Source organism: Myotis nattereri, assembly GCF_964212035.1.
Source record: "Myotis nattereri genome assembly, chromosome: 2".
NCBI lineage: Eukaryota > Metazoa > Chordata > Mammalia > Chiroptera > Vespertilionidae > Myotis > Myotis nattereri.
Genome location: NC_138076.1, coordinates 151,502,703 through 151,526,491, shown reverse-complemented (window position 1 = coordinate 151,526,491; position 23,789 = coordinate 151,502,703). Strand labels below are relative to the sequence as shown.

The following is a 23,789-nucleotide window of genomic DNA, read 5'->3' as shown; positions in this document are numbered from 1 at the left end:
AGAATAATGAGGGAAAATTTGGATAGGGATTAAGAGGTCAAAACCTGTGTCCTCTGTGTTAAATTTTTTTCTTAAGTGTTTTTATTTATTCCAGGGAGAAAAGGGGAGGGAGAGATAGAAACATCAATGAGAAGAGAATCTTTGATCGGCTGCCTCCTGCATGTCCCACACTGGGGTTGGAGCCTGCAACCCAGGCATGTGCCCTGACCAGGAAATGAACTGTGACCTCCTGGTTGATAGGTCAACCATTGAGCCACACTGGCCAGGCTGTTTTTACTTTTATTACCCCTAAAAATGCCTTGCTTTTATTGTGTGTGTGTGTGTGTGTGTGTGTGTGTGTTCTCTTTTTTGTTAATCCTCACCATTGATTTTTAGGGAGAGTGGAAGAGAGAGGGAAAGACAGAAAGAAACATGGATGTGAGAGAAACACATCCATTGGTTGCCTCCTGTGAGCCCCCAACAGGGCTGGGACAGGGGAGCAGCCTGCAGCCAAGGTACCTGCCTTTGACCTGAATGGAACAGGGACCCCTTGGTCCACAGGCCAACGCTCTATCCACTGAGCCAAACCGGCTAGGGCCTTGCTTTTAGAAGACACTGAAAAGCATTTGATGGCTATAGGAAAGGATAGTAGAAAGGTCAGATTTAACACTTGGAAGAAAGTAGCTATTTAGAGGTTTTTGTTTTTCCTTTTTTTTTTTTTTTTTTAACAGGAGCAGTTAACAGATTGAGGTCGAATTCGAATTTTTCTTGTCTCTTGACTGGGTTTTTTTCTTTTAGAAAAGCCTCCAACTAAGCAGATAAAAAATCTGGATACTAAAACAAGTGATTTGATATATAATCTATGATTGCTGTGTGTATGTCTCTCGGCACAATAAAATAGACAGCTGTAGGATTATCAAGTCCAAAAAAAAAAAAATTGACTACAGAGGGTAGTCATTGAGCTAGCTGCTCTGAATAAAACGAGTAGGCCCTGAATACAATCATCAGTCGTTGCCCCATTAATCTTATGACGCGTCTTTCTTGCTTTAGGGAGCTGACTCCTAAACACATGGAAGGAGGGTGCCCAGCAGAGGATCCGCTGTCTTTAGAGGAGGCTACCATCACTTTTAAATATGAGCGAGTGGTAGAAAGTTGCTACTAGGCCTTTGCCAAGAACACCAACTGCTCTGCAATGAGCCTGCCCAAAGGCGGCAGCCTAGCTCTGCAGACATCCCTTACGCAGAGAAAACCCGAATCTGCGGCAGAAACCCAACGCGCGGCGATCTAAAGGTTTTCTCTCCACCACAGCTGCCTTACCAGACTGCAAATCCCAGCATTCCTCTTTTACGGGAGCCAATAAAGAGACGCTGCTTCAGCCAATCACATCTTGATCCACTATAACACCCCCCCAAACTGAATCCTGGGATTTGTGGTTTTCACGTGGCAGCATTCTACCATCGTGGTTAAAGCAGTGTAGGCCACGCATCCGATTCAACATGAAAGCTCCTTTGAGTCATTCTATTGTTGGTCTCCAGGCTAACCCGTTCATTAGCATTATTTCCAGGCCTTATACTCGTTAAAAAATAGTAAGCTTTTTCCTCCGTCACTCAGAAAAAAAAAAGTTATTTTTAGATTAAAGCACACTGGTCCCCCATCCTTTAACCGTCGCATTTAAGTCTCGCGAGAAGAGCCCCTTTGGGTCGTGGTCTTGCGTCCTAAAAGGCGGCGCACGTGAAGACTGACAAAGGCCTCCTCCAACAGGATTGCCCTTCAACTAGCGTCGCTACAGCGTGCGTGGGGAGACCTCCGTGAACCCTGACCTCCGCTCGCGTAGCGTCCCGCGTCCGCCGCCCCCGCCCTCGGAGCGAAGGAGGCGGGTTTTGGCCTCTTGCCCCGGGAGAGAGTGCGGAGGGAGTGGGAGCGAGCCGAGCCCGAGTGGAAGGTCCGGCCGCACTCCTTGCTTCCCATGAGCCCGCTCTCCGGCGAGCTGCGCCGTGGTTAGGCCGGCCGCGTAGCCTCTGCTTTCCCCGGGACAGGCCCACGCCTCGCCGGGGAGGGGGCCACCCGTCGAGGCGCCTCCCTCGTCAGCGTCGGCGTCGCGCTGCGACCCTGGAAGCGAGACCGCCGCGAGCGAGAGGAGCAGCAGCGGCGGCGGCAGCGGGCAGCAGCAGCAGCAGCAGCGCCAGCGGGCGGGATCGAGGCCGTCAACATGGCGAGCGCCTCGTACCACATTTCCAATCTGCTGGAGAAAATGACATCCAGTGACAAGGACTTCAGGTGAGGCCGAAATGCGACCCTCAGCCCGCCTCGGGGTCGCCCGTCCGCGGCGCGGCGCGGCCCTCAGACGGGCCATGCCCCACCCCTTTGGCCTGCAGCGGCGTCCCCGCTCCTCCGAAGTCCCCTGCCCACCCCTCGGATCCCAGGTCCCGGCAGCCCCCTTTCCCCTCGCGCCGGGGGACCCCCTCCCCCCATTCTTTCCTCCGGGCCGTTGCCCGCCGCTGGTCCCCGGCCCTGGCCGTGTCTCCAAAAGTCCCCCCCGCGTTCTCTGCTACACTTTCCCCCTCCCCCACACCCGGCGGGACTTTGGTGTCCCAGGTCGCGAAAAGGGGCGAAATCGCCCACACCGTGGAGCGGGGAGTAGCTCGGGGCGTGGAGACCGGGAGGCCGGGCCCGCTCGCCGGGCCGCCGGAGGCGCTAGGCCGCTGGCTCGCCGGGGCCCGCGCTCGGCGCGCTCGGGGGGGGGCCCGGCCGCGAGCCGCCTCCTCTCCCGCAGCGGCGAGCGGGCCTCGGGGCGTTCGTCTTGCACGCTTTGCTGGTTTCGAGCCCTCCTCAGATTTCAGTTATAAACTTTTCCTTTGGACTGTTTCCTTCGTGGGCGTGGGGAGAAGGGGGAGGGCAGCCAGGACCGAGGGAACTGGACTCGTCGGGTTTTCCCGCCAGCATCTCTTGTCATGTTCCCTGGTCAGGTAAAACCCAAGCAGGAACTCGGGGTTTCAGTTTTATTTGTTTGAGATCCAAAGTGTACCGCCCGGAAGGCGACTTGCTGATCCTTCCACCGCAAAGCAAGCCGAGCCAATGGGTCTGGTTGGAAAAGCGGAGTTTCTGAGCGGGGGGTGGTCCATGGGATAGCAGTTGTGTTCCAGGAGACCCAGGCTGTGGGTTCCAGACCTTGGTAACATGCATGTGCAAGAATTGTTCTGTTCTCACGGATTACCTTGATTTCTCTTCCATTTTTGCAATACGGTAAAATTTTCAATCCTTCCTTCCCGCCTCCCATCCCATCCCTAACTAAAAAAGCTCTTGATGTTAGAACAGACGTGTTTTTTCTTTCTTTGATACTCATTTTGTTCTGTGAGGTTTAGTGGTTGTGTTTTTGTGTGCATTTTGAAAGAACACAGAGTCTTCCATTAAAATTGTGGCTGAAGAGCTTATGCATTTATTTGTGGTATGAACAGTATGATTAAACGCCTGAAAACATGTCTAAATCTTATCTACCAGGAAGAAATTTTCTGATTTGTGAAACAAGAACAATGAAAAATGTAGAGTGTTCCTAAATAAATTGATGTGCTGGCATATTAAAATGGCCAGTGAAACACAGTTTTACTCAAAGCCAAGTGATTTTTAGAAAGTTGCTACCTAGGGGGTTTTTTAGTATCATATTTGAAACTTTTAAAATCTAGTTTGCTAATACTAAAGATTTAGTGTTGTGACTTTTTGGAGGAGGCTTGTTTATTTTGGGTATTTTGATACTTAGATTTGTGTAGTTCTAGTGCCAAAATCAAGATTTTTAGGGGAAATAAAAGCTTTTGGTTGTTGGTTGTTTTTTAAAAAAGGATTTGAATGCTCTTTACTTTCATTTGCAGCTTTGCTTGCTCCCAACTCAAGCCATTGAAGTTTAAGTAAAACTAACTTTCAGTTAGTGGAGTGTATGGTACTAAATTTCATTTTGATTGTGTTTGATTTCAGTATAAACATAACACTTTCCCTATAATAATAGTCCAGTTTTGTTAAACTAGTCAGACTTGTGTGGGTAATATGTTTAGAATACAGAAATTAAATGTAATACTATGCATATGTGATTATTGACTGAAGCTTTCTTGAATTTCCTGTAAAGACAAAAATACACACATGCTTTTTGGTTTTTGGTTTTTAAACTGAAAGAATTAATGCTCTGATGTTAAGCTATAGTCAGTATTGAACTTGATAAGGATTGTCTACCAATTTGAGCTGGAATAAATCAAAACATTGCTGGGAGGATTATTCTCCGAAAAGTGTAATATTGAAATATTTATAATAGTTCGTATAAGTATTATAAAAGATAATTTTAGGTAGGAGATATGTTTAGGAACAATAATTGACTTCTAGTAATTTGGCATCATTAAGAGTTTTTATTAATTCTGTTTTAAAGACTTGTGATATGCTCAAACCATCCAGTTAACAGACAAGACAGTCTTTGGAACTAAAGCACTATGTATATTACAGACATTTAAGAGATTAATTAAAATAGTGAGTATTTGGAGGTTTTTCAGTATAGGCATTTACTTGAATACATTCTGTTTTAAAATAATGCTTTCTAATTTCTCATTAGAAATTTATTTACTTGTTTATTTATTTTGATGTAAATATCAGAGTTTTTCTACTACATGTTTTACAATACCTAGTGCCAGAAAGTTGTGAGGACAAGGCTACTTAACATTATAGAGTATCTAACATGTGCAAACCACTCTACCTTGTGCCAAGGGGTTAAGGGGGGAAAATCATCTAAAAGGAAGAAAAAATGTATTCTTCCCATGGTGGACTCCAAACGGAAAACCTACTAGTCTCAAGATATGAGTTCTGGTCATGTAGGATTTTTTGTTGTGAAATATCTGTGAGATCTTGAGAAGGCTATTTAATTGAGAATTAAATGTTCACTTGAGAGACTTGTACGTGGGTGACTACGTAAGGTCCCTTATAGGCCAGGAATTTCAGGGTTCTGTGGGTAACTCTTCGTCCATTAATGCAAAGAAGGTAAAAAAGTATGTGCAGGCTTCAAAGTTTGAAATGTCATCACTTTAAAAGAATTGTTTTGTGGGACTTAAATCATAGGCTCAATTTATTGAAAAAACAGACAACTAATGCCTTTTTTTTCTGTGGTTAGTATTTTGTATATTTTGAAGGTGGGATATATATTAAGGTTTAGTACCAGTAGGTAGGTAAGTCTGTAGATACCATACTGAAAACAATATGCATGAATCATGTGAATGCCCCACTTATGAATATTAATATTGGGTTGAGATAACTAAGTTCTGCTTTTATTTTTATACTAGAGGCCCGGTGCACAAAAATTTGTGCACTGAGGGGGAGGGGGGTGCCTCAGCCCGGCCTGTGCCCTCTCGCAGTCTGGGACCCCTCGGGAGATAACGACCTGCTGGCTTAGGCCTGCTCCCGGGTGGCAGAGGGCAGGCCCAGTCCCTAGGTGCAGCCCCTGGTCGGGCTCAGAGCAGGGCCGATTGGGGAGTTGGGGCGCCGCCCCTGTCATGCACAGAGCAGGGCGGATTGGGAGGTTGTGATGCCACCCTCAGTCATGCTCAGGGTAGGGCCGATTGGGGGGTTGGGGCACCATCCCCTGTCACACTCAAGGCAGGGTCGATGGGGAGGTTGCAGCGCCACCCCCTGTCACGCACAGAGCAGGGCCCATCAGGGGGGTTGGGGCTCTGTACCCTGTCACGCACAGAGCAGGGCCCATTGGGGTTGGGGCGCTGCCCCCTGTCACGCACAGAGCAGGGCCCATCAGGGGGTTGGGGCGCTGCCCTCTATCACCCACAGAGCAGGGCCGATCAGGGGGTTGGGGCTCCGCACCCTGTCACACACACAGCCACAGGGCGATCAGGGGGTTGGGGAGCTCCCCCCCTATCAGGCACAGAGCAGGGCTGATCAGGGGTTTGGGGTGCTGTCCCCTGTCATGAACAGAGCAGGGTGGATAGGGAGGTTGTGGCCCCGCCCCCTGTCACACACAGAGCCCCAGGGCGATCAGGGGGTTTGGGCGCTGCCCCCTGTCACGCTGATCCCGGTGCCGGGAGGCCTCGCGGCTCCGCTGATCCCGGTGCTGGGAGGCATATTACCCTTTTACTATATAGGGTAGAGGCTTGGTGCAGGGGTGGGTGCCGACTGGTTTGCCCTGAAGGGTGTCCTGGATCAGGGTGGGGGTCTCCACTGGGGTGCCTGGCCAGCCTGGGTGAGGGGATGATGGCTGTTTGCAGCTGGTCACATACCCTTCAGGGTGGGGGTCCCCACTGGGGTGCCTGGCCATTCTGGGTGAGAGGCTGAGGGCTGAAGCTCCCAATCACTCCTGTTTTTCTTTTTTCATTTTTCTTTTTTTTATTCTGGGCCAGCTTTAGCTTTGAGGCTTGGCTCCAGCTCTTAGGCCTCCGCTGCTGAAAGTAGGTTTCTGGCCTTTGCTTACAATGTTGCGATCCTGCTGGCTGAAGCCCGGAGGACTAAAGCAGGTTTCTGGGGTTTTGTTTAGCTTCTATATTTGTTACGTAGTTGCTTAGAATTGCAGCTCAGAGGCCTGCAGCGGCAGGTGGGGAAAGTTGGAGTCCTCCGTCACTGAAGGTAGCAAGCCTCATGTTAGTTTCAAACTGCCTGGCTGCTGGCCGCCATCTTGGCTGGCAGTTAATTTGCATATTGCCCTGATTAGCCAATGGGAAGGGTAGCGGTCGTACACCAATTACCATGTTTCTCTTTTATTAGATAGGACTAGAGGCTTGATGCACGAAATTCGTGCACTTTGGGGGGGTGGGGGTTCCTCGGCCCGACCTGCACCCTCTCACAGTCTGGGAGCCCTCGGGGGGATGTCCTACTGATGGCTTAGGCCTGCTCCTCGCTCAGCCCCTATTGGCCAGACCCTAGCAGCAAGCTAATCTACTGGTTGAAGCATCTGCCCCCTGGTGGTCAGTGTACATCATAGGGACTGGTTGATGGGTCAACTGTGTGCCCCCTAGTGGTCAGTGTACATCATAGTGGTTGAGCGGCCTTAGCATATCATTAGCATATTACGCTTTGATTGGTTAAACGGAGGACTAGACACTTAGCATACTAGGCTTTTATTATATAGGTTACTTCACCACCAACTGAATTAAAGTATTCCAGTGAATCAAGAGCTAAAGAAAAAGTTTACCTTTCTTTTATCTCTCTGTTCATAATTCTATATAATAAAAGGCTAATATGCAAATAGACTGAACGGTGGAACGACTGGTCACTATGATGTGCACTGACCATCAGGGGGCAGACACTCAACACAAGAGCTGCCCCTGGTGGTCATTGTGCTCCCACAGCGGGAGCACCACTCAGCCAGAAGCCCTGAGCTGGGCTCACAGCTGGTGAGTGCAATGGCAGTGCTGGGAGCTTCTCCTGCCTCCACAACAGCACTAAGGATGTCCAATAGTCAGACATCCCCCAAGGGCTCCCAGACTGTGAAAGGGCACAGACTGGGCTGAGGGATCTCCCACCCCCCCCATCCCTGAGTGCATGAATTTTGTGCACTGGGCCTCTAGTAGTTAATAATAATGGTTAGTGTGGGCTTTTATGCACTTGATACTGTTTGTTTATTTTTAATCTTCACCTGAGGATATATTGTTTTTCTGTTGTTTTAAATTCGTTTGTTTTTGTGGTGTTTTTTTTTTTTTTAAGGGAGAGTGAGAGATAAAACATTGATTGGTTGCCACCCTTAGATGCCTTCACCTGGAATTGAACCCACCCACCTTTTGGTGAGTGCTCCAATCCAGGCCCCTCTGCCCCCCAGGGTGATCCTATTTAGTTAAGTGGATACTAACAATCTCTGTTACAGCTTAGGAAACTGAAATGGTCATGTTAATTACTTGCCCAGGGTCAGCTTGACAGTAGTGGATCTAGGTTTTCCAGATATCCCCAGAACATGAACACTTTATGCTCCTTCTCCAGGGTTTTGACTAGGGGACATTAAAAGTAAGTCCTTAAATTTCAGTTCCAAGTTAGACTTAGGGAATATATTGTGCTGGAAGAAGCTTTTAATAATTCCCTAAGAGAGAATACAAAAAGTTGAAGATCTTGTGCTTGCCCACAATAATATCTGCATGCTGGCTGAATGGTTAAGACACTACTGTAAAAAAGATAAGTACTCCATGGCAATATGTCTTTGTAGGCTGAAGTGGCCGAGAAGATAAAAAAAAAGCAAGGAGATTCATGTTGTAGAGTGTCTGAGGGTCTAAGCTAGTTCTTTAAATTGTATGTAGAGAAAACAGTGTGAAAGTATACATACAGCCCTAGCCGGTTTGGCTCAGTGGATAAAGCGTTGGCTTGCGGACCAAAGGGTCCTGAGTTCAGTTCTGGTCAAGGGCATCTACCTCGGTTGCAGGCTTCTCCTCCCTGGCCCAGGCCCTGGGCAGGGTGCATGCAGGTGGCAACCAATTGATGTATTTCTTTCACATCGATGTTTCTCTCTGTCTTCCCTCTCCCTTCCACTCTCTATAAAAATCAATGGAAAAATATCCTCGGGTGAGGGTTACAAATAATAATTAAAAGTTTTTTAAAAAAGAAAGCACATGTACAACATTTCATTGGGGGGAAGGGGGAGATTATCTTGACTGTACCTAGCTTGGGGGTGAGTATTGTTCTGGAAACTCTTTGAGGGTAAGGAACCTTGTCTTAACTGAACTGAATTCTTTACTCTGTTTAGTGCCTTGACCATGTAGGTTCCCAATAGCTACTTGTTTAGTTGAATTGGATTTTAGTTCAAGTTAAGAAAAAAGCATGTAGGGATTTGGGGAAGTTTCCTCCAGAAGCCAGTATGAAATCTACCAATCTATTTTTATTTTATTTAAGAGGGAGTGTGAAAGGAAGGGAGAAAGAAAGAAAAAGAGAAACAGGGATGTGAGGGACATCAATTGGTTGCCTTCTTCACTTTACCAGACTGGGGTGGGGATCGAACCTGCAAACCAGGTACAGAGCCGTTGACCAGGAATTGAAGCCAAGACCCTTCATTACGCCAGCCAGTGCTCTAACCATTTGGCACACCAGCCAGGGCCAGTGTATTTTTTTGTATACCATTTTATACAATCTAAAATAATTCACTGCATTGTAGAATTTCTTAGTTTGATAATGGTTTGTGTGTTACCCAATGTATTTGTGTTTTGGATATTGGAAATCATTTTCTCTAGAAAGCTGTTTAAATGCTAATAAAAACCTCAGTCCTGTTAAATGGAATCAGGCTTTCAGAGCTGGAAGGGACATTAGAGATCCTGTAACATAGCTGACAGTACTGTGTGGGCATTCACAGAAATATAACAGAAAATACTAAGTGAAGTTAACTGGACTGCTTGTGCTAAAAAAAAAAAGTAGGTTTAAGCAGAAGATATAGATTTGTAGAGAATAAGAAGGTGATTTGGGGGGCATTTTTAAGTACCATGCAGGTTGATGGCAGTAAGTTACTTGCTTTCACTTACGTGATTTTTCTTTTTTAAAAAATATATTTTATTGATTTTAGAGAGGAAGGGAGAGGGAGGGAGAGATAGAAACATCAATGATGAGAGAGAATCATTGATTGGCTGCCTCCTGCACACCCCCTACTGGGGACTGAGCCTGCAACCCAGGCATGTGCCCTTGGGCAGAATTGAACCTGGGACCCTCCGCAGGCTGACTGACGCTCTATCCATTGAGCCAAACCAGCTAGGGCTACGTGATTTTTCTTGATATAGGTATACTGGTAACACTGATTATATTGCAGCTCACCACTGACCTCATTGAGGGAACTGGTAAGAAGAAAGATGACGAAAAATTAGTTCTGTTTACATGAACAATATTAAGACTGACCCAAGTTAATTCATGGCTCTGAGGCAGGGGTTCTCAACCTTGGCTGCACATTAGAATCACCTGGGAATCTTTTTAAAATCCTGGTTTCTGGGCCTCATCCTCCGGGAAGTCTGTTTCTTTGTTACTAATGTTGTGGCCCCACCCCATAACAAAGAAACAGAATTTCCAGAGGATGAGGCCCAGAAATCAGGATTTTAAAAAGATTCCCAGGTGATTCTAATGTGCAGCCAAAGTTGAGAACCACTGCTCTAAGGGAATAAATAAGAAAAAGCTAAATTCCAGTGGTGTGTGTACAAGATCTTTGAAAGAGAGTTGGTTCACTGGGTGAAGCAGTTGGCTCATACATTTGGATTTTTGATGCAGTTGACCACAAGGGTAAAATTGTGTTTACACATGAGGGAAAGGTTGTGGTGAATTACTCATTGTGCAGTACAAGGTATTTATTTCTACCATTATTTATGCTTCTCTGCATTGAATAATTTCTCTCCTTAAGGAATTTTCAGTTTTGTAGAATAAGCGAGGTGTGGAAATTCTAGACCATGACAGTCTTGTTCATAACTGTGTTTGCAGGGCTTGGCACAGTTTCTAATGATAATATTCCCAAAATATTTGTTGAATAAATGAATGGCACTGCCTGTAAGTTATATCCAAGTGGTATTCCCATGGGAGTCTAAAAGTTAACATCTTAATTTCCCCCTCTCTCACCTTAAATTACACCTTTATTTTAATTCTAATTTTGTCTTGTTACATTACCATTCACCAAATGTCCCAGTTGGAAAACCTTGATGTCACCCTTTTACCTTTCTTCTCAAATTAGTTTCCCTGTAGGGCGTTTTTATTATTACTGCTATTATTGTTGTTGTTGATTTTAGAGAAGGGGGAAAGGTGGGGGGACGACATTGATGTGAAAGATACATTGATCAGTTGCCTCCCTTACAAGACTGGGGTCAAACCTGCAACCTAGATGTGTGTCCTCACCAGAAATCAACTCTAAGACCCTTTGGTGCAGGGAATTAAGCTCTGACCAACTGAGCCACACACACAGCCCAGGGCTCAGGCCTCTTTTTAATCCAATCTGTTAGTAACTGTTCCATTAGAATTTTCTTCCTGATCTGATCATATCCTTCCCCACTAATTCCCATTGATTGCAAGATAAGCTTTAAACTTCTTAGCTGTTGCCCACCTAAGTTCGCTTAAATTACTCTTCCCCCAAATTCCTGACAATCTTCATGTAACTAATTTAGTGGGTATTTTCTTTACTGGTATTTGATATGTAAGCAGTTTACTACTTTTTCCTTCTTGAAATTATTTTATATAGTTATCCCTGACACAGCTTGGGTTTATTACTATTATAGTAAGGGAGCACATCAGCAAGAGGGTTGGGACCTATTTATTTGGGTAATTTGGAAAAAGATATAATGAAGTGGAGACTTGGTTTAGATTGGATGTTGTCTGAAACCAGGGCACTTTCATCATTTGACATCTTAATGTTACAGGTAGGGCAGACTAAAGCAGAGGAAGAGCTGTAATTGGTCAGTCACTCAAGAGAGGAGAAAGTTTTTGGTATTTGATGTTGCTTAGTGACCTTGTCTGATAAGGTTGTTCTGTGAGGTTATGTCGATGAAACAATATGCTTTAGCTATAAACATCATATCAGTTTGGAGTAACATTGAGGTTTAGGTATGAGCCTCAGATCAATTCCTGGACTTCAGTGGCTGCTGCTGCTTTCTCAGTTTTCATTTTTGGCCAAAGGCAGATGAATTTGGGCTGCAGGACATTAATTCATGATGTTCAGTTCACATCTTGACTATTGCTGATATTTTGTTGTTTCAGATCAGAAGAGTAGCCATTTTATGTAGTTTGTAGTTGAGCCAGGTTTATTAATCCTTTCTTCTGTTGTAAGATGAGAGGTTGAACCATCTGATGTGACAGTGGCTGTTTAATAACATTAAGACTCTGGACAGGATACCTATTCGACTATCACATCTGAGTCCTGTGGTTTTCTTCTTCTCTGTCCATATCCTAACTCTTGTCTTTTTATTTATTTATTTTTATTTTTAAAAATATATTTTATTGATTTTTTTACAGAGCGGAAGGGAGAGGGATAGAGAGTTAGAAACATCGATGAGAGAGAAACATCGATCAGCTGCCTCCTGCACACCCCCTACTGGGGATGTGCCCACAACCAAGGTACATGCCCTTGACCAGAATTGAACCTGGGACCCTTCAGTCCACAGGCTGACGCTCTATCCAGTGAGCCAAACAGGTTAGGGCCCTAACTCGTGTCTTACCATTCCCATATCTAATCAATTTCAGAGTCCTCTTAATTTTAACCTTGTAAATCTCAGGGTTGGTTCTCATTATTCAAAGTTGCCATGAAGATTCAATTAGCTATTCTGAAATATTGCTTTTAGGGGAAATACAGGGTTTGTAACTTGGTGTTATATGTGTTTCTGTTTAAAAACACCTTATTTAATATATTAGAGGCCCGTTACACAAAATTGGTGTAGGGGGGGGGGGGGAGGTCCCTCAGCCTGGTTTGGGACTCCTTGCTCCTTTCCACCCGCCTGCAGAAGAGGCAAGAGAGGCTCCTGACACCAACGCTGCACTCGCCAGCTGTGAGCCCGGCTTCTGACTGAGCAGCGCACCCCCTGTGGCAGTGCACTGACCTCCAAAGGGCATCTCCTGCGTTGAGAGTCTGCCCCCTGGTAGCCAGTGGATGTCATAGCAACTGGTCGTTCCGATGTTTGGTCAGTTTGCATATTAGAGTTTTATTATATAGGATATTGATTTATAATATTGAACTCAAGGCCAACAGCACTATAACTTATGCCTAAACAAATCTGACATGTAGTTTTTTCGGGGAGATGCATCACAGCTTTCTTGTACTTAGGAATACTAGACAGTACTTTTGCACTACTATTGGGGGTCATTTTAAATAGCGAAATTACCAGCAAAAAGCACAATTGTGTATAAAACCCGACACTAAGTAGACTGAGAAGAGATACATTAGTGCCTTTTTATCCACAGTTTCTCTTCCTGCAGTATTAGTTACCCATAATCAACTGTGATCCAGAAATATAGTTAATAAGTTTTAAATTGAGCACTGTTTTGAACTCTCTCACCATCCCACTCTGTCCACATGGGTATAAATCATCTCTGTCCGGCATATCCACATTGTATACCCTATTTGCCTTCTTGGTTATCAGATCGACTTTCCACTGCACTGCTCCTTAGTGCTTTACACTGAGGTACTTATTCACCACTACCACCCACACAAAGATAAAAAATTTAAAATTCCAAACCAGCTTTCCTAATGCAAACCCTTATTAATCTTTTGAAACCCAAACTAAGCATCGGTTTTTTGGAGTGATCATTGCCAAATGCCTTTAAGTATTGTTTTTAAAAATTTGTAACATTGAAATTTGTCTTTACTAGTCTTCCCATTGGTAGATGAAAAAGTTAAGAGAAAGGGACTGAGTCTGTGTTTATTATCCAAGCCATTAGTACAGGGATGGGCAAACTTTTTGACTCGAGGGCCACAATGGGTTCTTAAACTGGACCGGAGGGCCGGAACAAAAGCATGGATGGAGTGTTTGTGTGAACTAATATAAATTCAAAGTAAACATCATTACATAAAAGGGTACGGTCTTTTTTTTCAATAGTTTTATTCATTTCAAACGGGCCGGATCCGGCCCGCGGGCCGTAGTTTGCCCACGGCTGCATTAGTATCATGCCTAAAAGAGTAAATGCTCAAGGGACAGTTTACCAACTAGCTTTTCAATCTTCCATAGAGAACATTAAAAATGGTCAGTTTCCTTATAAGAAGATTTTTAATACAATTTCTTATATTAAATTAACATAAGGAAGAAATATTCAGGGGTAACTCTTATTGTAACCTCATACTGTATCCAATTTTTCTGGTTTTTAAAAATATTAGCTATTGCTAATTTTGCTGGTGCTCATTTTAACTCTTTTTTAAAAAAAGTTAACCATTAATAGTTTTTTGAAAATCAGGAGACTTCTTTATTAGAATACTAGTGTCCTGATGCACAGATTCATGCACATTGAAAGGAAATTAATTAGAAAAAATATTTTAATATCACTACTCACGTCTTGCTAATGAAAAGATAGTAAGATTCTACAAAGTCTCCTATCTACCTACTACAGGACTTCTGTGAGGATCAAAGGAGATGAAGCACAGAAAAATGCTTCCCAAACATTTGGTTAAACTATAAAATGTTTGCACCTGGCTCTAAAGCAAGCCGGGTTCCTGGGCTGAAGAAACTCCAAGGAGGCTAGTCGGTAGGGAGAGGAAGCCAGGGTTGCTACGTGACATCATTACCCGCTTCCCACAGTGACAGTTTCTGGGCTTGGCTGGGCTATGGGCTGCATTTTGCGCTGTGGGGTCTTGGTAGCGTTGGCTGCAATTTGGTGGGGTGTCACTCTGGGGTGGGGGTGGGGACTGTGTCCGACTTAGGGGAAGCCGAGTATTGGTTTGTTGGCGAAGGGTGCGTGGTGCCATTTATTTTTAAACTAGAGGCCCGGTGCAAAAAAATTTGTGCACGCAGGGGGGAAGGGGGGGGTCCCTCAGCCCGGCCTGTGCCCTCTCGCAGTCTGGGACCCCTTGGGAGATAACGACCTGCTGGCTTATGACTGCTCCCGGGTGGCAGAGGGCAGGCCCAGTCCCTAGGTGCAGCCCCTGGTTGAGCTCAGAGCAGGGCCTATTGGGGAGTTGGGGCACCGCCCCCTGTCATGCACAGAGCAGGGCAGATTGGGAGGTTGCGATGCCACCCTCAGTCACGCTCAGGGTAGGGCCGATTGGGGGGTTGGGGCACCGCCCCCTGTCACACACAGAGCAGGGCCCATCAGGGGGTTGGGGAGCTCCCCCCTGTCACGCACAGAGCAGGGCCCATCAGGGGGTTGAGGAGCTCCCCCCCGTCACTCACAGAGCAGGGCCCATCAGGAGGTTGAGGAGCTCCCCCTGTCACTCACAGAGTAGGGCCAATAGGGGAGTTGGCACACCACCCCCTGTCACGCACAGAGCAGGGCGGATCGGGGTTGGGGCGCCGCCCTCTATCACCCACAGAGCAGGGCTGAGCAGGGGGTTGGGGCGCCGCCACTGTCACACTCGGGGCAGGGCCAATGGGGAGGTTATGGCTCTACCCCTTAACACACAGAGCAGGGCCCGTGGAGGGGGGGGGGTTGGGGCGCCACCCTCTATCACCCACAGAGCAGGGCCGATCAGGGGGTTGGGGTGCCTTCCCCTGTCACGAACAGAACAAGGCCGATAGGGAGGTTGTGGCCCTGCACCCTGTCACACACAGAGCTGCAGGGCAATCGGGGTTTGGGCGCTGCCCCCTGTCACGCTGATCCCGGTGCCGGGAGGCCTCTCAGCTCCGCTGATCCCAGTGCTGGGAGGCATATTATCCTTTTACTATATAGGGTAGAAGCCTGGTGCACGGGTGGGGGCCAGCTGGTTTGCCCTGAAGGGTGTCCTGGATCAGGGTGGGGGCCCCCACTGGGGTGCCTGGCCAGCCTGGATGAGGGGATGATGGCTGTTTGCAGCTGGTCACACACCCTTCAGGGTGGGGGTCCCCACTGGGGTGCCTGGCCATTCTGGGTGAGGGGCTGAAGGCTGTTTTCAGGCTGGGACTGAAGCTCCCAACTGCTCCTTTTTTTCTTTTTCTTTTTTATTCTTGGCCAGCTTTAGCTCTGAGGCTCCAGCTCTTAGGCCTCCGCTCCTGAAAGCAGGTATCTGGTTTGTTTCGGTTCTTGAAACTCGATCAACTCCAGCTCTGAGATCCCTGCTGGCTGAGGTTTTGTTTAGCATCTATATTTGTTACAATGTTTGAAACTGCAGGCTCAGAGGCCTGCAGCAGCCGGCGGGGAACGTTGGAATCCTCTGTCATTGAAGCAAGCAAGCCTCATGTTAGTTTCAAGCTGCCTGGCTGCTGGCCGCCATCTTGGCTGACAGTTAATTTGCATATTTCCCTGATTAACCAAGGGGAAGGGTAGCGGTTGTACGCCAATTACCATGTTTCTCTTTTATTAGTGTAGATGGCCAGTGTGTGTCATGGCAACTGCTGTGTTGAGCATCTGCCCCATGGTGGTCAGTGTGCATTATAGCTACCGGTCGATGGATGGATACTTATCCTTTTATATCTATCCTAGAGGCCCGGAGCATGAAATTTGTGCACTTGGTGGGGGGTCCCCTCAGCCCAGCCTGCGCCCTCTCACAGCCCAGGAGCCCTTGGGGGATGTCAAACTGACAGCTTAGGCCCGCTCCCCACGGAGAGCGGGCCTAAGCCATCAGTCAGACATCTTTAACACTGCCGCAGACGCGGGAGAGGCTTCCGCCACCACCACTGCGCTTGCTAGCTGTGAGCCTGGCTTCTGGCTGAGTGGCACTCCCCCTATGGGAGTGCACTGACCACTCCTGTGTTGAGCGTCTGCCCCCTGGTGGTCAGTGTGCTTCATAGCGACCGGTCATTCTGTAGTTCGGTCAATGTGCATATTAGCCTTTTATTATATAGATATATAAAACCCTAAGCAACTGGTTGATCCTTTGATCAGCTGCCTCCTGCACGCCCCCTACTGGGGATCGATCCCGGAACCAAAACATTTTTCTACATTGGGCTTATCTGCTTTTTTACTGAAATTTATGGTCATCATGTTTTTCTTTAACATGATTAGCATTTCAGGGATTCTTAGAGGTGCTAATTACTATGGTTATTTAATGAATTTTATCTAAGTAAAATGGTTAAGATGCTTTTAATTGTTTTCTGTGTAAAAGTGCCTGCCTTCATGTGTTATTCAGTTGTTTTATTTTACTTTCCAGAATATTGTGTAGTTTTAACATACTTTTGTCATATAAAATGGAGATGGGCTTCCAATTAGGAGAATTATTACATGCTTAATCTGCCAGTGTTACTCAGTGGTTGAGTGTTGACCCAGTTCCCAGGATATCACAGTTCCATTCTTGGTCCGGGCACATGCCTGGTATCAGGCTTGATTCCCCAGTAGGGGGCATGCAGGAGAGAGCCAAACTACCTTTACAAAATTTGATAAGAATTGTGCTTGCATGTAGTTTTAAACTGTGAAGTTAGCATTAAATGAACATACTAATTACTGGACTTATCCTTAAATTGTCTTATAATTGATGAATTGCTAAATTAAGTTCTTTTGCCAAATTCTTGCCACATAACTTATTGCCTAAGTTGCCAGATTATCTGCATAGCTGATAAAAATCCCAATAGATACATACATTACTAAAGTAGTCTGATCAAGAAATTGGGAAAATTGTCAAAAAACTTATCATTTTAGCTCTAATTTGTTTAATTGGTTTAAACATGGATCTTTGGCATTTCTGCATGTAACATAAAATATTTAAATTTTGCTCAAACTGGATCTGGTTGAAATAAAAGAAAAAGGCATTAAGTAGTTATTTCTGTTAGATTCTTTTTTTAGGTAAAGGGGAGCCAAGAATTATGGGGAAAATTCATTTGGTCTTTAAACAGATTTTTGGAGCTTTATTTCAATGGGCTTATCTGATATTCTGCGAAATTACTTTTAAAACAATGAACTGTCTGGTGAGGTATAAGGGAAGAAATCTGCAAGTCTGTTTACCTTATTTATATCTTCTGTTCAGTCCTTTTATTTAAAACTGAGATTAGACAGTTGATCAGTGGGGATTTTGTCAGGCTGTTCAGTAATTAAACCTTCCTTTGGCAGTGGTTCTTAAGGGGAGGGGCTTGGATGTCAGGTGGAACAGCTTTCCAGAATCACCTCATTATCACTTTGAAAAGACACCTGATACCTAGTGGTGGGAGTTGGGATGGAGATGAGATTTTGTATTAATTTGTAATATGTAACACACAGTATTACTTAAGAAGCTATTCTTTTTTTTTTTTTTTTTTTAAGAAGCTATTCTTAATGTTTGTTGTTAAAGGCTTCCTAGGTAAAACTCAAATCGCATGCAAAGAAAAAATTAGGAGGAGCTTTTCTCCCCTTAAAAGCAGTGATGCAATTAATTAGAATGAAAGATCACTCACTGTAGGGTCTGTCAGTAAATGTAAAGTGAAGACTAACCTGGAAAAGATAATTTTGGGTAATGATACCTTATTGAAATTAACAAATTTTAATTTTTGGTAGGTTTATGGCTACAAATGATTTGATGACAGAACTGCAGAAAGATTCTATCAAGTTGGATGATGATAGTGAAAGGAAAGTAGTGAAAATGATTTTGAAGTTACTGGAAGATAAAAATGGAGAGGTACAGAATTTAGCTGTCAAATGGTAAGTTGTTTTTTTACTTGCTTACTATGCTCTTTACCACATTTAAAATACTGTAATGGTAAATTATCTTAGTCTTGTATTAGGTGACTGGTGAATGTTTAGTATTTATACTTGGTATACTACATTTTCTTATAGTTTTTATATTGACTAAATGTATTTTATGGTATTTAATTTCTTTTAAAGTACATATAGGAAACTCCAGGAAGAGTGGTTCTCTCACTTGTTTGACCCAATTATTTTTTAGCTTTATTAAAATGCCTACCTACCTCTATCCATCTCTATATTCCAGTGTTCAAGGAGTTCAAGGAAAGTACAGACAAAAATAAGACTTAAAGAATAGCAGCAGTTAAAACAACATCATTAACACTGATGATAAAATAGTTACAAAGAACCTTTTTTTAAAAATATTTTATTGATTTCAGAGAGGAAGGGATAGGGAGAAAGATAGAAACATCAGTGATGAGAGAGAATCATTGATTGGCCGCCTCCTGCATACCCCTCCCACCCCCCAATCCCCCCTTCCCCTGGGGATTGAGCCTGCAACCTGGGCATGTGCCCTGACTGGGAATCTAACTGTGACCTACTGGTTCATTGGTGATTCTCAACCACTGAGCCATACCGACCAGGCTACAAAGAACCTTTCTTAAAAATTGTGAGAATTTCAGTTGTCTTTGTGTGTACAGTACAGAGCATCACGTTAGACATGATGCTAAGAAGAAAACTTGAAAGTTGGACGTACTCTATCACTGCATCTATTTAATTTATACATACCAAAATATTAGAAATCCTTAATTTACATAGTAAGTGTAACCTTTAGTTTCATATAAAAATTAAGTTATGGAATTTTATGTCATTTTATGTTATATAATATATGATAATCAATTTAAATGAAGTATTATCTCATTACTATTCCTTTATTGGATTCCTTATAAAGGTTTTTAATTTGTTTTGAGCTAAGCCTTTAGATACTTGCTCTAAGAGTAGACAAAAACGTGAGGCTCATAGATCAATATAGAATTTCTAGACATACAGTACAACTTTCATACATGTTTCTTTAACATGGGACATTTTCATCTTTTAAATTTTTTTTATCATCCAAAGGACAGTCAGGCCCAGAAATCTTTCACATACTCTTTGAGACCTCAAAGAGTATATAATTCCAGTACACATACTTCTAGTACTATTCCAGAACATAAAGTATGAAAACCTTCCAGTCTTTTATTTAAGCTAAATACTGATATCAAATCCTGACTAAATAAAGATAACACTAAAAAAGAAAACTACAGACCAGTTTCATTTAAATGTTCAAAATAAAATTAAACAGCATATTAAGTGTAACGTCCCATGATCAAATGAGGTTCATCACAAGAATATAGGGCAGTTCAATATTATGTGCTTTATTGATACATTTGTTTCATCACTTTAATAGATCGGAGGAAGGAAAATACTGCCTGGTTAATTGTCAAGGCAGTGTGAGATTCTACCTTCATTTTGATTTAGAAAAAACACACACAAAAAAACATAGCCCAACTCTTAGGTTACTTTGGATAATTAGAGGAGTGAAGCATCTTTCAAAGACTAGCATCATATTTAATGTGTCATTAGGGGGAAAAACAGGTCAGAGATGCTTTATTTCACTAGAGAGAATTCATCACCAGTTTGAAGTAAAACAATAATATGGATTTGATAGTATCTTTTTAACATTAAAGGTTCACAAACACACATTCACACCTCAACACAAATACCAATAAATTAAAGATATTAGCCACTGTAAGACAAGGAGAAGGTTTGTACGCATAAGAATTGAAAAAGGTACCTGGGAAAAATTAAGTCAATATAGAAAAAAATATTAATGTGAGCAATGAGAATTCCGTGAAGTAACAGAATGTAAAATTAATGAACAAAAAACAGTAACTTTCATATAAGCAGGTAATAACCAGTTGGAAGACATGGGGACAAATGTCCATTTATTGCAGCAACAGAAAGACAAAATGCCTCAGAATAAATGTAACAAGAAATGTTACAATGGTGATCTTGAGTGAGGCTATCTTATAATATAAGAGAAACTTAACAATTTTATCTTTTTCAAAACTTTTATCAAGGAAAACTTTAAAATACTCCTAATGGATAACAAAACTGTACTTGGAACAACTGGAAAGACATCCCAAGTTCTTGGGTCAGGATAACTCAATTTCTCCAGACTAATTTAATGCTTACCTAATTATAAAAATCAGTGCTTTTCCCCACAAGATAGAGAAATTGATTCTAAAGTAAATTTTGGTGGGAAGGAGAAGAGGGCAGGGTGTTTGCTCAAGATAGCTAAGAAAACCCTATAAAAGTATAACCAGTAGTGGAGTTGGGGTGGGGGCATTGATTAGCCTTATTTGATAGGAAAACATTGTGTTTCTCTAATCAAAGCAGTGAAGTAGTGAGGCATTAATAGAACAATGAAGTAAAATAGAGTGGAAAGTACATGATGAAGGTGGCAGGCATCATAAGTGAAAAGTTAGGTCTTTTTTCAGAAGACTAGATAAACATTTGAAAAAGATAAAATTGTACTTTTACCTCACACACAACATCCCTACTTGAGGTCACCATTGTTTTGTTCTCCTTAAATTAGTTTTGCCTGTTGTAGAACTTGATTTAAATAGAGTCATACAGTATGTGTAGGTTTGTGTCTGGCTTTTTTCACTTTCATACAATCTGTGAGAGTTATCTATGTTGGGTGTATTGGTATTTCATGAATTTGTTACTGATTAATAGTCCATGATACCACACTCTGTTATACATTTGGTTTCTTTCTAGGGTTTGGCTATTGTGAATAAAGATAAAATAAACACTCTTGTGTGAGTCCTTTTTAACTTAGTTCCTGTGTCTTTATTTCTTATGGATAAATACTAAGTATGAAATTGCTGTTGTCTATTTTGAATTTTTTAAGAGCCTGCTAAATTGTTTCTTAAAATATTTGTACCTTTTTACATGAAAGTACTAGTTGTACCACATTCTCACCAACACTTGGTTGTGTCACTCTTTAATTTTAGCCATTCCCATGGGTATGCAGGTATAGTTTTAGTTTATATTTGCCTAATAACTAATGATATTCAATGTTATTTTGTGTTTATGGCCATTGCTTTTTCTTTTGTTGACTTTTCCTCCCGATTTTTATTTTTATTTTTTTCCATATAAAAACACATTTTTTATCAATTGTGAATACCAATGATTATCACTTTATCACAATATCTTCAACCAGATAAAGCAACCCAATATACAAATGAGCAAAGCATGAAAAGATAATTCACTGAAGAAATACAAATGGCTAATAAACATAAGGAGTTCAACCTCACTCTTAATTGAAGAACCAATTTTTAAAATTGAGTTTATCTTTTATTATCAAATTGTAGGAGTTCTTCATATATTCTGGATATGTCCTTTGGCACTTATGTGTTCTGTAAATATTTTCTCCCAAAATGATGAACTTAAGTTTTTAATTTTAGTTTTGAATTTAGTTTAATTTAAAAATTACTTTCAACTTTTCTTTTATGGTTATTACTGTTTCCTAAGAAATCTTTATTTATGTTAAGTTACAAAGATTTTCTCCTGTGTTTTCTTCCAAAAGCCTTATAGTTTCAGCTTTTCCTTTTAGTTCTATGATCTATCCTGAAGTAATTTTTCAAAATGTTTTTACTGATTTTTAAAGAGAGAAGAATGGAGAGGGAGAGAGAAACATTGATGTGAGAATGGAACATCGATTAGCTACCTCCTGCACACCCCTTACTGGGGATTGAGCCCCAAACTGGGGAATGTGTCCTGACCAGAATTGAACTGGCAATCTGTAAGTGCACAGGATGACACTCAGACAACTGAGCCACTGAATTAATTTTTTTTTAATTTTTTTATTTTTATTTTTAATTTTTAATTAAATCTTTATTGTTCAGATTATTACATTTGTTCCTCTTTTTCCCCCCCATAACACCCCTCCTCCCAGTTCCCGCCCCACCCTCCGCCCTCACTCCCCACCCTCTGTCCTCATCCATAGGTGCACGATTTTTGTCCAGTCTCTTCCCGCATCTCCCACACCCCTTTCCCCCACCAAGAATGGTCAGTCCGTTCCCTTTCTATGTCCCTGATTCTATTATGATCACCAGATTATTTATTCACTTGATTCTTAGATTCACTTGTTGATAGATGCATATTTGTTGTTCATAATTTGTATCTTTACCTTTTTCTTCTTCTTCCTCTTCTTAAAGGATACCTTTCAGCATTTCATATAATCCTGGTTTGGTGGTGATGAACTCCTTTAGCTTTTCCTTATCTGTGAAGCTCTTTATCTGACCTTCAGTTCTGAATGATAGCTTTGCTGGATAAAGTAATCTTGGTTGTAGGTTCTTGGCATTCATCACTTTGAATATTTCTTGCCACTCCCTCCAGGCCTGCAAAGTTTCTGTTGAGAAATCAGCTGACAGTCGTATGAGTATTCCCTTGTAGGTAACTGGGTTTCTTTCTCTTGCTGCTTTTAAGATTCTCTCTTTTTTTTTGCTCTTGGCATTTTAATTATGATGTGTCTTGGTGTGGTCCTCTTTGGATTCCTTTTGTTTGGGGTTCTCTACGCTTCCTGGACCTGTAAGTCTATTTCTTTCACCAGGTGGGGGAAGTTTTCTGTCATTATTTCTTCAAATAGGTTTTCAATATCTTGCTCTCTCTCATCTTCTGGAACCCCTATAATTCTGAGGTTGGTATGCTTGAAGTTGTCCCAGAGACTCCTTACACTATCTTCGTATTTTCGGATTCTTTTTTTATTTTGCTTTTCCGGTTGGGTGTTTTTTTGCTTCTTCGCATTTCAAATCTTTGACTTGATTCTTGCGCTCCTCTGGTCTGCTGTTGGGTGTCTGTATAATATTCTTTATTTCAGTCAGTGTATGCTTAATTTCTAGTTGGTTCTTTATCACAACATCGAGGGTCTCATTAGATTTCTTGAGGATCTTACTACATTTATCGGCGGTCTCACCAGTCTTTTTGAGGGCCTTACTAAGTTTATCGGCAGCTTCTAGACAGTTCTTGAGAGACCTTAAAAGTGGTTTTGAGCTCTATATCTTCCATTTCTGACATTTGCGTCCTGTTTCTTTGTCTCCGCATTTTTTTATCTTTTCTTGGTGCACCCCCTAGTGGTCTTTCTGAGCAGTCTTGTTGTAGTTAAGCCTTGATTGTCGGCAATACCAGGGGTGATTTGACCTCCAGGCTAACTGGCTATGAGAGTCCTGAATTAATTTTTATGAAGTAAGAAATGAGTTCATTCCCCCCCTTCCCATAAAGATACCCAGTTGTTGAAGTGCCATTTACTGAAAACACCTTTTCTCCCTGCTGAATTGCATTGGCATCTTTGTCAGAAATCAGTTAACTAGAAAGATGTGGGTCTATTTCTAGACTATTCTGTTCTGTTGATCTGTCTATTCTAATGCCAGTATAACACTGTTTTATTAATGTAGTCAGGCTTTTTCATTCTTGGCACTATTGATTTTGGGGGCCAGATAATTCTTTGTTGTGAGGAGTTATTCTGTGTATTATAGGATGTTTAGCAGCACTTTGTCCTTTACCCACTATTTGCCAATAGCATTCCTTCTTCCCCTCAATAGTTAGTAACAACCAAAAATGTCTCTAGACATTGCCAGATGTCTACCAAAGGG

At 42.8% G+C, this 23,789-nt stretch overlaps 1 protein-coding gene across 1 annotated transcript in view; it reads left to right on the top strand.

Moving 5' to 3' along the window:
- Positions 1-1,840: 1,840 nt before the first annotated feature.
- Positions 1,841-23,789, top strand: part of CAND1 (cullin associated and neddylation dissociated 1) — a 60,832-nt gene continuing 38,883 nt past the window's right edge. The window contains exons 1-2 of the mRNA XM_081081266.1: positions 1,841-2,256; positions 17,965-18,108. Coding sequence (XP_080937392.1) covers positions 2,189-2,256; positions 17,965-18,108 — 212 coding nt within the window. The 5' untranslated portion in view covers positions 1,841-2,188. The remainder of the gene's footprint in view (positions 2,257-17,964; positions 18,109-23,789) is intronic.